The sequence below is a fragment of the Grammomys surdaster genome, unplaced genomic scaffold, assembly GCF_004785775.1.
Source record: "Grammomys surdaster isolate TR1022 unplaced genomic scaffold, NIH_TR_1.0 125752, whole genome shotgun sequence".
In the NCBI taxonomy this organism is placed as follows: domain Eukaryota; kingdom Metazoa; phylum Chordata; class Mammalia; order Rodentia; family Muridae; genus Grammomys; species Grammomys surdaster.
The window spans coordinates 1,276,386-1,288,893 of record NW_021620584.1 but is presented as its reverse complement, the minus strand read 5'-3'; the positions used below and the strand labels follow the sequence as shown (position 1 = coordinate 1,288,893).

Sequence of the window (12,508 nt, the reverse complement as noted above, 5' to 3'; positions counted from 1 at the left end):
GGGCCGGCCAGCGGGTCACGTGACGGGTCGGCGGCGCCGGCGGTTGCTGTCACCTGATTCTGGGAGCTGGTGGCAGCGGCAGCCGCGGCAATGGACTTTCTCCTGGGAAATCCGTTCAGCTCTCCGGTGGGACAGCGGATCGGTGAGTCCTGGGAGCCGCGCGCAGCCCCGCCCCTGTGTGCTGGTCTAGCTTCGGCCCTGGGACCTGTCGGAGTCCACAGTCAGGGCAGGGAGGAGGGAGCTTAGGCGGCGAGGCTGGCGGGGCGCTCTGGGCTCCGCCCACCTGCCTGATTGACAAGAGCACAGGCCAATCGCAAGTCTCATATGAGGATTGATGCTTGATGGAACCAATAGGCAGGGAAAGGAGGCGGTCCTGGGCGGGTGTGGCTCAGCCAATGTGTGCGTGCTGGGGTCCAGAGTAGAGGGAGAAAGTTTGGGTTAAAGGGACTGCTGTGGTGAGAAGGCGTTGGGCCGCGCCACTGCCAGGCGCGCGCAGGCTAAGAGCCCCTCCCGGGCTGGCGGCGCCTGGGTCATTCGCCGCGTCACCGGCCCCTCACATTCCGAGACGCCAGAGTGTCTAGGTTCGGCCGCGCCTCTGTCCCCATGGTCGGGAGACTCGGGTTTCTGTGACGTCGCCCCCTTGATGATCTCGCCCGTAGTTAAAAAACCGTGGGCCGACCTTTCTGGATTTGTTTGATCATTAAATTCATTAATAAGCGCGAGGCACTGAGGATGTTTCCTGGCACATGGCTAACGCTTGTCATTGTCAACGCGATGCCACCTACTGGGGCTGGAGTTCATGGGAAGGTGCGGGCTCCCAGCACCTTCTCTCGGGCGAGGACCAGGCAGCATTTCCCCAGGAATGGGTGGTCTGGGCGTGACACACATCCCTCTTACCTGAAGGGTTCCGACGGCATTATGAAATTATTTTTAATGGCTTTTCGCCTTTGGTCCAGCCTAGGGAGGCTGGATCTGAAAGCCAAGGCTTCTCCGAAGTCACGCCCAGCTCTGTGTTGTAACCACCACTGTAGCTGTTTGTGGCTCTTTTGAGGTTCTCTCATTAGTTCTCTACAAGGGAGCTCTGGTGCCTGAAGCCCAGGTGCTTCACAAAAGCCCCCCCCCCCCATAAATGGTTGGTTGAGACCTGGAAAGAGAAGGCAGTCCTCTTCACAGATTTCCTATGTAAAAAAGGCAAATTAGTTTGGCCTTCGAAGCCAGCCTCAGAATTCTGGGACTTTCTGGATAAGCTCATTTGGGTTCAGGATGCCTATCAGTTCAAAGCTCAGCATCTCTTCCTGCCCTGAAAGTTTCCCTGCCTTGGGCAGGAAATCCTTCTGAGTAAGAGTGCTCCTGAGTAATGACTAAATCTCCCTGCTGGACCTTGGATGTCTGTGTAAGAATAGGTTGGACCTAACCAAGGCTCAGATGGGCAGGTGTAGGGTTCCCAGTACTGCTCTTAGCAATTGGCTGGGAGGTCACATGTTTTGAAACCTCCCACCAGAAGCAGTGGCTCACATCTGTGATCCTACACTTAAGAGACTAAGAGAGGAGGATTGCCACAGAGTCCCAGGCTAGCTGGACTCTGAAATTAGTTGCAGGGCAGCATAAGCTGCAGAGTATGACCCTGTTTCAAACAAAAATACCAGTCTGTTCAGTCCCATGGCCCTTCCCTTTACTGAGAAGAAGGGGTTGAGTTCTACAGAGGGAAGGTGGTGAAGACTGAGGAGCACCCAAACTCAGTGAATTGAGATGAGATAGCAAAGCTGTAAACGAGCCATGTGTGGTGGAGTATGTTCAGCCCTCAGGAAGCTGAAGCAGGAAGATTTAGAGTTCAAGTCCAGCCCGGGCTACCTAGAGAGACTCTGCCTTGCACAACAGTATCAGCCTTCCATACTCTTCCATGTGTAGATAGAAGCACTGGAGATTAAGCCTTCGTTTGTTTTTGAGTCAGGGTCTCTCAGTGTTGACCAGGTCGGTCGGGAACTTCAGGACTCAAGCAGTCCTCCCATCAGCTTCCAAGTAGAAAAGACCTGACTGGCTGTGATGATTGGTGGCCAGGTTTTAGCTGCTTGTGTTCTTATAATCCAGGCCCCTCTTTGCTGCAGGAATTAAGTGGTGTCTTCTCAAATCTGCTAACCTCCTGCCCTAAGAGTGGAGTCTTACAGGGTTGGCATCCTAGAGCATAGCACTCATTCAGTGGTGCTAATCAGGGCCCAGTGTCACTGGCCTCACAGTTCCTACACCTTGTTACTTGCTGCTCTCACTGCCTGAGTGTCTGCCACTGTGTGGAGCTGGGCTCATTCCTGGAAGCACTGGGTACCATCACCTCCTCCTTCAGGCCGTTTCCCAACTCCTGAGCCAGTCTCTGCTCTTTCGTTCTGTCCTCAATCTGCTTCCTGTAGGCACAAAACAGCTCTCACCTCAAGGGAAATTAGAGATAGTTCATCCTATCCCCAGATCAAATATGAATTGCTGTGAACACAGATTCACATCGCCTCAAATAACATGGACCAACGTGGAAATAGTTTCGTGTTTTTGTAGCCGCAGAGAACAAAAAGCAAGCCATAAACCAGACACTCAGGTTACAGCAAAGCATGAAAATCTATGCTACATGTCTCAGGTGCCAGCTGATGACATTCCTATCCCTTGGGTTGGTGGACACTAGTTTTCTATTAACTTATTTCAAAAGGCATTACCTGATAGTCACAGAAATGTTAGGTCAGACACAGACATGAACATTTAAGTGGTTACTAAAGGGTCCAAAGCAATGTAATTTGTCTCAAGATCTGCAGCATTCCAACTCTCCACAATCACAAAGTTGTCATCAACCTTCTAACATCTTTTACACAGGTGTAGTTTTCCTGGGAACTCGAGTTTGTTAACTTGAGCTCTCTTGCTTGAGAGAGGTTATAAGAAAGGCAGTCCCTCAGCGAGTGCCTGTGCAGTGAGAGGGTATGGGAAGCAGCTCCTGCCATCTTGTGTTCTTTTCCCACCTCCATCACACTGATGTAACACTGTCCCTGCAAGGCTGTCCTCAGCCTGGCTTGAGTTGAGATCAGGAGCTATCCCTTCCTTTCCTGATGCCTCAGCACCTAGAAGGAGGTGAACTGAAAAAAAAAAAAAGAAAGAAAAAGAGTAAGGTTGTGGCCATTCTTAGGTATGGTAGAGGAGAAAGGTTATTGTAGATAACAAGGAGAGCATAGCCAGAGGCAAAGGCCTCTGGGAGAGTTCAGAGTGACTATGACTAGACTGAGCTGGGCCTTGTGCAGAGCCGGGAAGGAGCAGAGCCAGACCAAGACGCCTGGAAGGTAAACGGTAGATAAAAAAAAGAAAGACCAGACGGCCAAAATTATTAGATTATACAGGGAAGGGCAGCTGTGGGGAGAGAAATCTAGGCTAATACCTGGACTGGAGAAGTTTAGGGCAGGAGTTGGGGTGTGCCAGACAGGAGGACCCTGCAACAGGTAGGGACTGAGGGATGCTGGGAGAAGCTGGCTGCCAGGTCGGCTTTGATATCTTGAATAGGCACCTTAGGCCTATTTATTTGTCCCAGGTTTGAGACAAACAGGAGGGAGAGAAGCCTAGCTACTCAGGGTTATACTTAAGACCCAGTGTTCTCTCTTGCCCCTGAACACACCAGTCTACTCGGGTCCTAGTTTGAATTTATATTAGCAGAACCCTGCAAAATTAATCTGTGTTATTAATCTACCACAGATTAGAGCACCCACCTCCAAGTCACTCAGCCTGACTCTAGGAGAGCTCCACAAGGGCAGCAGCAGGCTATGGCCCCAAGGATCCAGTGGCTTATACCAGGTGGTAGCACAAATGTGTTACAAGGTGTGTCCAAGAACAGATCTTACTGTGGCAGAGATTCCCATTTTCCATTTCTGGCTGTCAGCTGATGCTTAGAAGCCACCTGCAGATGTCCCATGGAATATGGGCAGTTCCTGGGTACCAGTCCCAGGGAGTTAAGACACTGGAGCTTAGGGCCTGAGGCCAGGTCTGGGAGAGGAGGGCAAGATAAAGAGCCTGGCTTATTAGCATACACCTGTAATCCCAATACTCAGGACACTGGGACAAATCAATTCCCATGAGTTTGAGGCCAGCCTGGGCTACAGAGAAAACTTGTGTTTTCAAAGTGCACACACACACACTCACATACACCCACATTTGCACATAAGGTAAAGCTGTCCTTGGATTCCCAAAACCTACTCAGGCCCATAGACAAGAATCAGAAGTGAGTGACCAGCATCAAGGTCCTGAGGTTCCTTTGGGACAGAGGCTAGAAACCCGCAGACTAGGCTGTGTTGTAGCTGTTGGGCTTTCTCGGTCCCTGTCTGCTCCTGACTATTGCAGCCCTATCTCCCATCCTATAATGGAACACAGAGGCACCCACACTGCCTCTCCTTCCCAAAGGACTGGTGAATAGCAGCTGAAAGGTAGTGGAAATGGAGAAGTGTTAGTGCTATATGGCAGAGAGGCAGTGTATTATTCCAAGAGGAAGTCAGTGCCAGGCTAGGCAGCCAACCTGGACCTGTCAGAGTCTGGCTAGGTAGGGATCAAAGGAGAGAACTTCAGAGGACTTTCACATGGCTGTCAGGGTGGACTAGACCAGGCTTATTCTCCAGTGGGCCACACAGTAAATCCTCAAGGCTTTAGAGGCCGTCTGGTCTCTGTTGAAATACTCAACAAGGTCATTGTTGCAGAGCAACCAAAGACAATAGGTAAAAGAATGGGTGTGGCCATGCTCCAATAAAACTATATAGGCCATATATTTGAGTTCATGTCATTGCAGTGTGTCATTAAAAGTTATTCTTCTTAGGTGTGGTGCTGCACATCTCTAATCCCTGTACTGGGGAGACAGAGGCAGAGGCAGGGTGATCAGGCCAGCCTGGTCTGCATAGTGAGACCCTATCTCAAAACAGTGTCTATATAGGGCTTTGCCTTGACTGGACAAATACTAGTAAAGCCCAAGGTGACCTTGAGTCAGAACACTAGCTTTGTTACTTGGAGTAGGTTATTAACCTCTCTATCTCTGGTTCCTCAGCTGGAAAAGGAGGCTAACAATAGCATCTGTCAGGTGGGTTGCTGTAGAGACAGTGTGTGGCATTTGAAGCACTTGCCTTGTGCTTGCCAGACCAGAGGCATCCACAGCTGTCAGTCCTGGGGATTCTTGTAGGTGGTATCACTGTTCCTAGGGCACACTTAGTGGCAGAGCTAAGGTAACAATACAGGACTCAGACTGCAGTACAGCTTTTGTTTTCGTCTTTGTGTCTTTGAGATATGAGCAGTCACTGGCTGGGTGGCTGCACATTCACAGGCAGGTCAGGTTTCAGACAGTGGGGTGGAGCCAGTTCTCCTGGGGATTGAAGGCTCAGCCTGACTGTGGATTGAGCTAGTGAATAGGTTTTGTTCCCACATGGAACATTGAGAAATAAGAGTAAAGTCCTGAATTCTGGTCTCATGGGTAGTGTTCAGGCAGCTAAACTAAAACCCTCAGTGTGTAGCTAACTTGGGGCTGCCACTCTATAAGGACCCTGGAATTCAGGACACTAACTTTAGCCCTCTGATGAGGTTCTGATCTAGGCCAGTGCTCTCAAACTACCACATTCCTCGGCCACCTTCTGACCTTCTGTATCTGTGTGCCTCCTTTATTGTTTCCATGGTGCTTTCCTTTAATTGGCTCGTTCACACTCCTTTAGCCCCATCCTTCATAATTATGCCCATGACGTCATGGCAGCAAGCATCCTTACCCACTGAGCCATCCAGCAGCCTGGTGAAGGTAAATTCTAGATGAGGTTAATAATGAAGTAGTCGACTCTGACGAGAGCAGATCACCCTCCATAGTGTGGATGATGCTTACTCAGTCAGCTGAAGGCTGTTCCTGGAAAGATTAACATCCCTGAGCAAGGAAAACTCTGCTACTCTTCTCTCTTGGCTTGAGATTTTGGACTTCCAAGCCTCTGCAGTCATGTAAGTGCACGCCTTAAAGTTAAAATCAATGAGCCCACTGGTATTTGCATGATTGTTTATTCATTCTCTCTCTCTCTCTCTCTCTCTCTCTCATATTCTTTCAGTCTTCATTTCTCTCTTATTTTTATTGTGTATATTATTATACACAATATTATATTATTCTCTTTTATTTTTATTGTGTATATTATTTTTATTGTGTTACATGGTATATGAATGCCCATGTGTGTGTACAGTTTCATGTGTATTTGTATGCATGTGTGTGTGGAAGTCAGAGGTCAGTGTTGAATGTCTTCCTCAATTGCTCTTCACTTTTTTTGACAGTGGCTGTCTCATTGAGCCTGGAGCACTCCAGTTTTGCAGACTGCCTGTCCAGTAGTAGCTCCTGGTGTACTGTCTCTGCCTCTGCAGTGCTGTGGTTATATGTACACACCGAGACACCCAGCTTCTTATGTAGTGCTGGGGGTGGGAAACCATGTCTTTATATTCACACAGCAGGCACTTGCCCTCCAAACTGTTTACCAGTTTCTCCATTTCTCTGAACCCTAACTACTCACAGAGCCCTCTCCACCTCCCCTACCCTAGCTGTCCTCACATCTTGCTCAATCGTGGGTGGGGTTGAGAATGTCACCAACAGTCAGCCCATGCATGGTTTTGGTCCCTCCTGCCTGAACAGTTTAGGAAAGACTCCTTTGTCTAAACAGAAATTTCTTCAGCAAGGACTTATAGTTAGTTACATCAACTTGAAAACTGCAGACTGAGGAAACAATACCCTCCTTAGGTATTTTAAGGTTTCTCTTGTGGCCTGTGATTTAAAAAAAATGACAGGAGAAAGACAGCCAGAGTTTTAAGAAAGGACATTTCAGCAACTTAGGAAACTGATAGAACTTTCCAAACTGGGTCTGGAAAGAATTGTTCATTTGGAAAGTAGGCTTCATGACAACTTGCTGACTAGAAAGAAAAAAAAAAGTTGGCTACTCTATATGACTTTAGAGTATTTTCTATGGGAAGACTTGAAATTTTGGACTGGTTTGTGGCTGATGTTTTTGTGGTGAGTAACATTTATTTTGGTGCTGATGCTGCAGTCAGTGGGCACAGCGTGCTTAACCTGCACACTTTCCTCTCCTTCACACAACCCTTGGAAAGTGGGTACTTTAGGTATCCTGTTCTGCAGATGAGGCTCACAGGAGCTAAGGCAGTCACTCTGGGTCACATAGCCACTGGCTGCTACAGTCAGGGCCTACACTGAAAAGTGTCTATTCACATCCCATAGCTCCAGTTTCCCTCAGGACTGAAAGGGACTGACTCACTGGCCTTCTCTGTGAGTCACAGGGTATTCGTCTAGAGTGATGTGTGCCCTAGTGGCTCCTGTATTCCTTCCTCTTCCAGACCAATGTCCTCCTCAGGGCAGGGAGCTCTGCTGAGGGCACCAGTAGCATGGATCTCTTTACCAGGAGAACAGAGTCTACAGGTACACCCCCCCCCCCCCCCCCCCCGCCAGGGACTCCCGCTTGTGTTCAAGTAGCTAGGAATGAGTGGAGAGAGACTAGGAAAACAAAACAATTCAAGCCAGGGGAGGGAGTCGGCCACAGTAGCAGGTCAGCATGGCGTTCATGAATGTCATAGAGCAGGTGTCCACAGAACCTTAGTGTCTATTCTGGGCAGATGAGTTGAAGCCATTTGTAGATTCCCACACTACACTTCCAGCTGCACAGCTAGTCTGCATTCCAGGGGGGTCAGTCACTCAGAATGCTGCTGTCTGGGAAGGATCATGTCCAGAATTGACTCACATCAGGAACAAGGATGTTAGATTAGAGGGCAGATTAAGGAACCTGGACCAGGTGTGGTGGTGACACATGCCTTTAATCCCAGCGCTTGGGAGGCAGAGGGAGGTGGATCTTTGTAAGTTTGAGGCCAGCCTGGTCTACAGAGTGAGCTCCAGGACAGCCAGGGTTGTTACACAGAGAAGCTATTTTGAAAAAGAAAGAGAGAAAGGAGAAAAGGAAGGAAGAAAGAGAGAGGGAAAGAAAGGAAGAAGGAAAGAAAGAACAAACTTAGAATTTTTTGGCAGATTGGAATTTTATCCAGTAGCTACTAGAGATCAAGGAATGCCAGGTGGAAGTGCTTCTAACCCCAGTGCTGTACAGGTGACCATGCTGAAAATACAGCAGCAGCATCACCCAGTGACTTAGCAAATAGGTCCTGCAGGCTTCATCCAGCACAGAGAACTGGGAGACTCAGAAGCTGGTGCCCTCAGATCTGCTCTCACCCTAATGGAAGGGACAGACAGACAAAAAAACCCAACACTGTGCCATGTTCCGAGGAGTCTACTAGACAGAGCTGAGAGCTGCATTCTATTCAGAATGCTGGTTCAGGAGCAAGCAGGGGGAACTCAGGGTATCAGACAGTGATCTGACCTTACTGCTGGCCTAGGAACTGAGTTAAGAGACAAGGGCACAGTCCCAGAACAATTGAGCATGTTCAGAAGTGCAGAGACCTGAGTGTGGCCATTAGGCCACTGCACTGCAGGTAGGAAGCTGAGCTATGTGAGGTTCAGAAGCATCACAGTACTTGGGTTCTGACTGCCAAACTCCAGGAAGCCTAGGACACTCATACTTCAGGTACCACAGCACAGCCACCCTGTAGGAAAGCCAGCTAGCGGGGCCTGATAGTGGAATCCTAAACAGCTTGCCCTGCTTTGAGCCACTAGCAACAGGAACCTGACCAATAAAGGCTGAGCCTTGTACACATGTTTACCTATCAAGAAATTTGGAAAGACGCAGCTTTCCACAGGCTGCCAGCTCACTAATGTTCTTCCCAGGTCTTCCTTGTCATGAGCATGGAGGCAGAGGAGTGTAACAAACAGTACTGGGGAGATGGACAAGGTCCAGGCCATAGAGCTGAACTGCACACCTGGCAGCCTGCACACTCAGTGCACTATCGCACAAATACACAAGGGCCCTCTCCTCTCTGCCACCCAGAGTGTGGACCTGGGAGGGTTATGAGCTGGACAAGGAGAGGTGGCCTTCAGCAGGCAGAGCAAAGTGGCCAGCACTCCGGGGTAAACACTTTAGCGTTGGCTAACAGAGCATCTGGGGTGATGGGAGAGGAGGGCCATGGAGCTCTGTGAGCACTGGTCATCTGATCCTTGTTTTCTGGTGGTCTCATGGTCCTAGAGGAGGCTGGTGAGGTGATGGTTAAGGATGGGTGTGGGTGAGATAAGGGTGGAGTATGGATCAACAGACTAATTTCCTCGTCTGCATCCTAGCCCTACAGCTCTTGTGCTGACTCAGCCTCCCTTTTTGCATTATCCACCATAGCCTCCATTGGGCTGCACACTGGCTGTTGGTAGGGCCTTATTAACTTTGCTCCCCATTGTCTCCTCAGAGTCTGGACATGTTTCAAGGCATTTGGGAGGCATGAAACCATGGCTACATGTCCGTTTGAGCCTATAATCCAGGTGGGAAGCAAAGGCATGAAGATCAATACAAGTCCCAGGCTAGCCTTGTCTACAGAGTAAGTCCCAGGCTAGCCCTGCCTGCAGAGTTAGCTCCAAGCCAGCCTGTCTACACAATAAGTTCCAGGCCAGCCTTACCTTTAAGGTAATTTCAAGGCCAGCTTTGTCTACATAGTAAGTCCCAAACTAGTCCTGTCTACAACAGTAAGTCTCAAGCCAGTTCTTTACATATTAAGTCCTGGGATAGCTGTATCTACAGAGTAAACTCTAGGCCAGCCTTGTCTACAGAAGAAGTCCCAGGTCAGGGGAGTAGTAATAAAGCAAGATCCTTTCTTTAAAACAAACAAACAAACAAACAAAACATAAATAAAAAATGATAAGAAGGCTTGAGAAGCAGACTTTTTGGAGAGTGAATCTCTGCTTTGCAGCTTACCAGCCATGTAGTTGTGGACAAGTTCGAGCCCTCTGTTCCCCTCAGTTGTAGCCTGTTTTGAGGAGAGTGTCACTGTTTATAGGACATTCTCAGTCCTATGTTCAGTTCATACTGTGCCCAGTGAGCATGTATGTGAACTGGGCATCTGGCTGCATGAAGGATGACCTTCCAGGCAGCACCCAGAGATGTGAAAGAAAAAGGGTTCAGGGGGGTACTTGGTATTGACTGTTCCTCTCACTCTGAAGAATTTGGGTCATGCCCCTTGGTAGCAGGGATAACTTCTCAACAGAAAAGAACACTAGTGAGAATTGCATTGAAGAGAAGGACATGGGGAAACGGTTCAGGCATGGGCAGGTGATGGCACTGGTCCAGAGTTAGCACTGTCACAAGAGACCTAGCAGCTTCTGGCCTGTGTAGGTGAGGAGACAGCTGATATGGCAACAGGAAGGCAGTTACACACAGCTGTAATGCTGTCTGTACTCCACTGAGCACCCACAGAATGATTCCAATGATTCCAAGAGAACAAGATTCCTCTGAGACCACGAGGGCAAATGTCCTGCTAGGGATTCTGGGTCACCACTGAAGATGAACAGGTTGGAGGCAGAGGCAAGCATCCAGCAACTACCCAAAAGCATGACCAATGGCCAAGGCTCATTCCTTTCTGTTGTCCCAAGATGTTCCTCACAGCCTTCACATGACTTCAGACAGTTGACTGTTGAGAAGCCACACTGCTATGAAGAAGGCAGGCTCAACCTGATCTGACACACAGGGACATGACCCATGAGTGAACATGCTTGATTGGCCAGCAGGCTGGAGCCACTGCCCAGATCAAGTCACTAAGTTGCCTCTGGGCAAAACACACCTGCATCAAGCCCAACACAGCTGCTGATCCCAGGACTGCTATCCTTGAGCATTAGCAAGCTTGTCATTACAACAACAGAGACCTGCAGGAGCTAGGAGACAAGAGCCACTGCCCAGCAGCCCTTGAAAGTCACTGCCAGCAGCTAGAGGTGGAGGAGTCAGTTATGCTCTGGGAAGCTTGGAAGGGTTTTTATTCCCTTCTTAAAATAGCAAGTTACTTTCGTGTTTAAAAACAAAACATGGCAATCCTGTTCTCAAATTCCACACTTACATGACACATCTCAGGGCAAGCCAGAAGAGAGTCTGGGATTCTTTAGCTGCCCAAATGATCTTCTTACCTTTGTCACCATCTCCTCTTTTTCTTCCTTTTCCTATTTAGGTCACAGTCCTGTCTGCTGGTCACCCACATCTCCATCTCTGTTGGCATTCTTGCAAGACTAATTAGACTACTTCTGCACCTGCCTCATCCCACAGCCTTCCTCCCCAGTCACTGGCCTTCCCACATGACTGTAGCCCCTTCCGAAATGTCAGCTCTCTTCCCAGGAGAAGAAGGTGCTCAGTTACCAGGGTTTGCTGATGGCCATCAGCAGCGCCAATGAGAGGGCTGAGAGGCCCTTGGGTGCCTGGGATTGGGGAGGGCAGAGCACACAACCTGAGGAAGATCAGGAGGATGCTTCAGAATGCCTTGACCCCAGTGAGAGCAAGGTAGCAAGGCAGGCATGAGAAGTTTGTTGCAAAGGACCAGCTACCCCTCACCATAGGATGCTGGTGTTTTGTTTTGTTATGAATTTTGGTTGGTTGGTTGGTAGGTTGGTAGGTTGGTTGGTTGGTTAGTTGGTTGGTTGGTTGGTTGGTTGGTTGGTTTTTTGGTTCGGTTTGGTTTGAGATAGGATCCAACCATGTAGGTCTGGATGGACTTGTTATGGTGACTAGGCTCACCTCTAACTCACAAAGATCAGCCTGCCTCTGCCTCCCAAGTGCTAAGATTAAAGGTGTGCATCCCTGTTGCCAGCCATTTTAAGGTACTGACCTCTCTATCTGGGTTTCCTCATTAGTGAGATGTAAATGGTAGTATACACACCTCTTGAGGTGACAATTAAATCTCCTGTTTATTGTAACTAGCTAATTGCACTGGTGGTTATATAATGTATAGCTTAAGAGGTTAAAATATTACAGATGGGTGTGTCGGCCAGGCAAAGACTAGGGAACCCTGGAAGGCTGTGAGGCTCAGGAAGAAAATGGCCATTCTCAGCAACATGAAGAATGGGAGGGGTGGACACTAGGAGAGAGAAAAGAGAATGAACACAGTGCTGACTTGCAAAGTGGGATTGTCAGGACACTGGTACTATTAGACACAGGTTTGAGCTCAAGGATGACTCAACACTGGCCATCTGGCTAAGGGCAGCCTTCAGAGGAGCAGGCTTTCATGGTTAAGCAGTCCCTACCCCCAGATACTCTGTGTCAAGTCATAACCTGCTCAAGGGGACTCTTGGCCTCAATGTGAGGAGTGGTGACCAAAGCCACACTCAGTAGATATTTGTGGAAAGAACATGCCTTGTCTTCCAGCTCTTCTAAAGGGATACCTTCTTGGCCTCCTCCCCTGGCCATAAGCCAATGGCATGGCAACCACCCTTCTATCTCAGCCTCCTGCCATGTGTTTGGGACACACTGGAACCTGTCTGGCTGCAGGAGGCATGCTAGTTAGAGAGCCAGCTGCCTGACCAGCCCAGCAGGGGCATTGCAGCAGGGGCATTGCAGCAGGTTGGAAGAGTCAGAGCCCCACCCAG

General features: G+C 49.1%; 1 protein-coding gene across 1 annotated transcript in view; it reads left to right on the top strand.

Moving 5' to 3' along the window:
- The window catches only part of Tom1 (target of myb1 membrane trafficking protein), a 35,358-nt gene continuing 22,850 nt past the window's right edge, over positions 1-12,508 (top strand). The window contains exon 1 of the mRNA XM_028788585.1: positions 1-142. Within this exon, the coding sequence (XP_028644418.1) occupies positions 91-142 (52 nt within the window). The 5' untranslated portion in view covers positions 1-90. The remainder of the gene's footprint in view (positions 143-12,508) is intronic.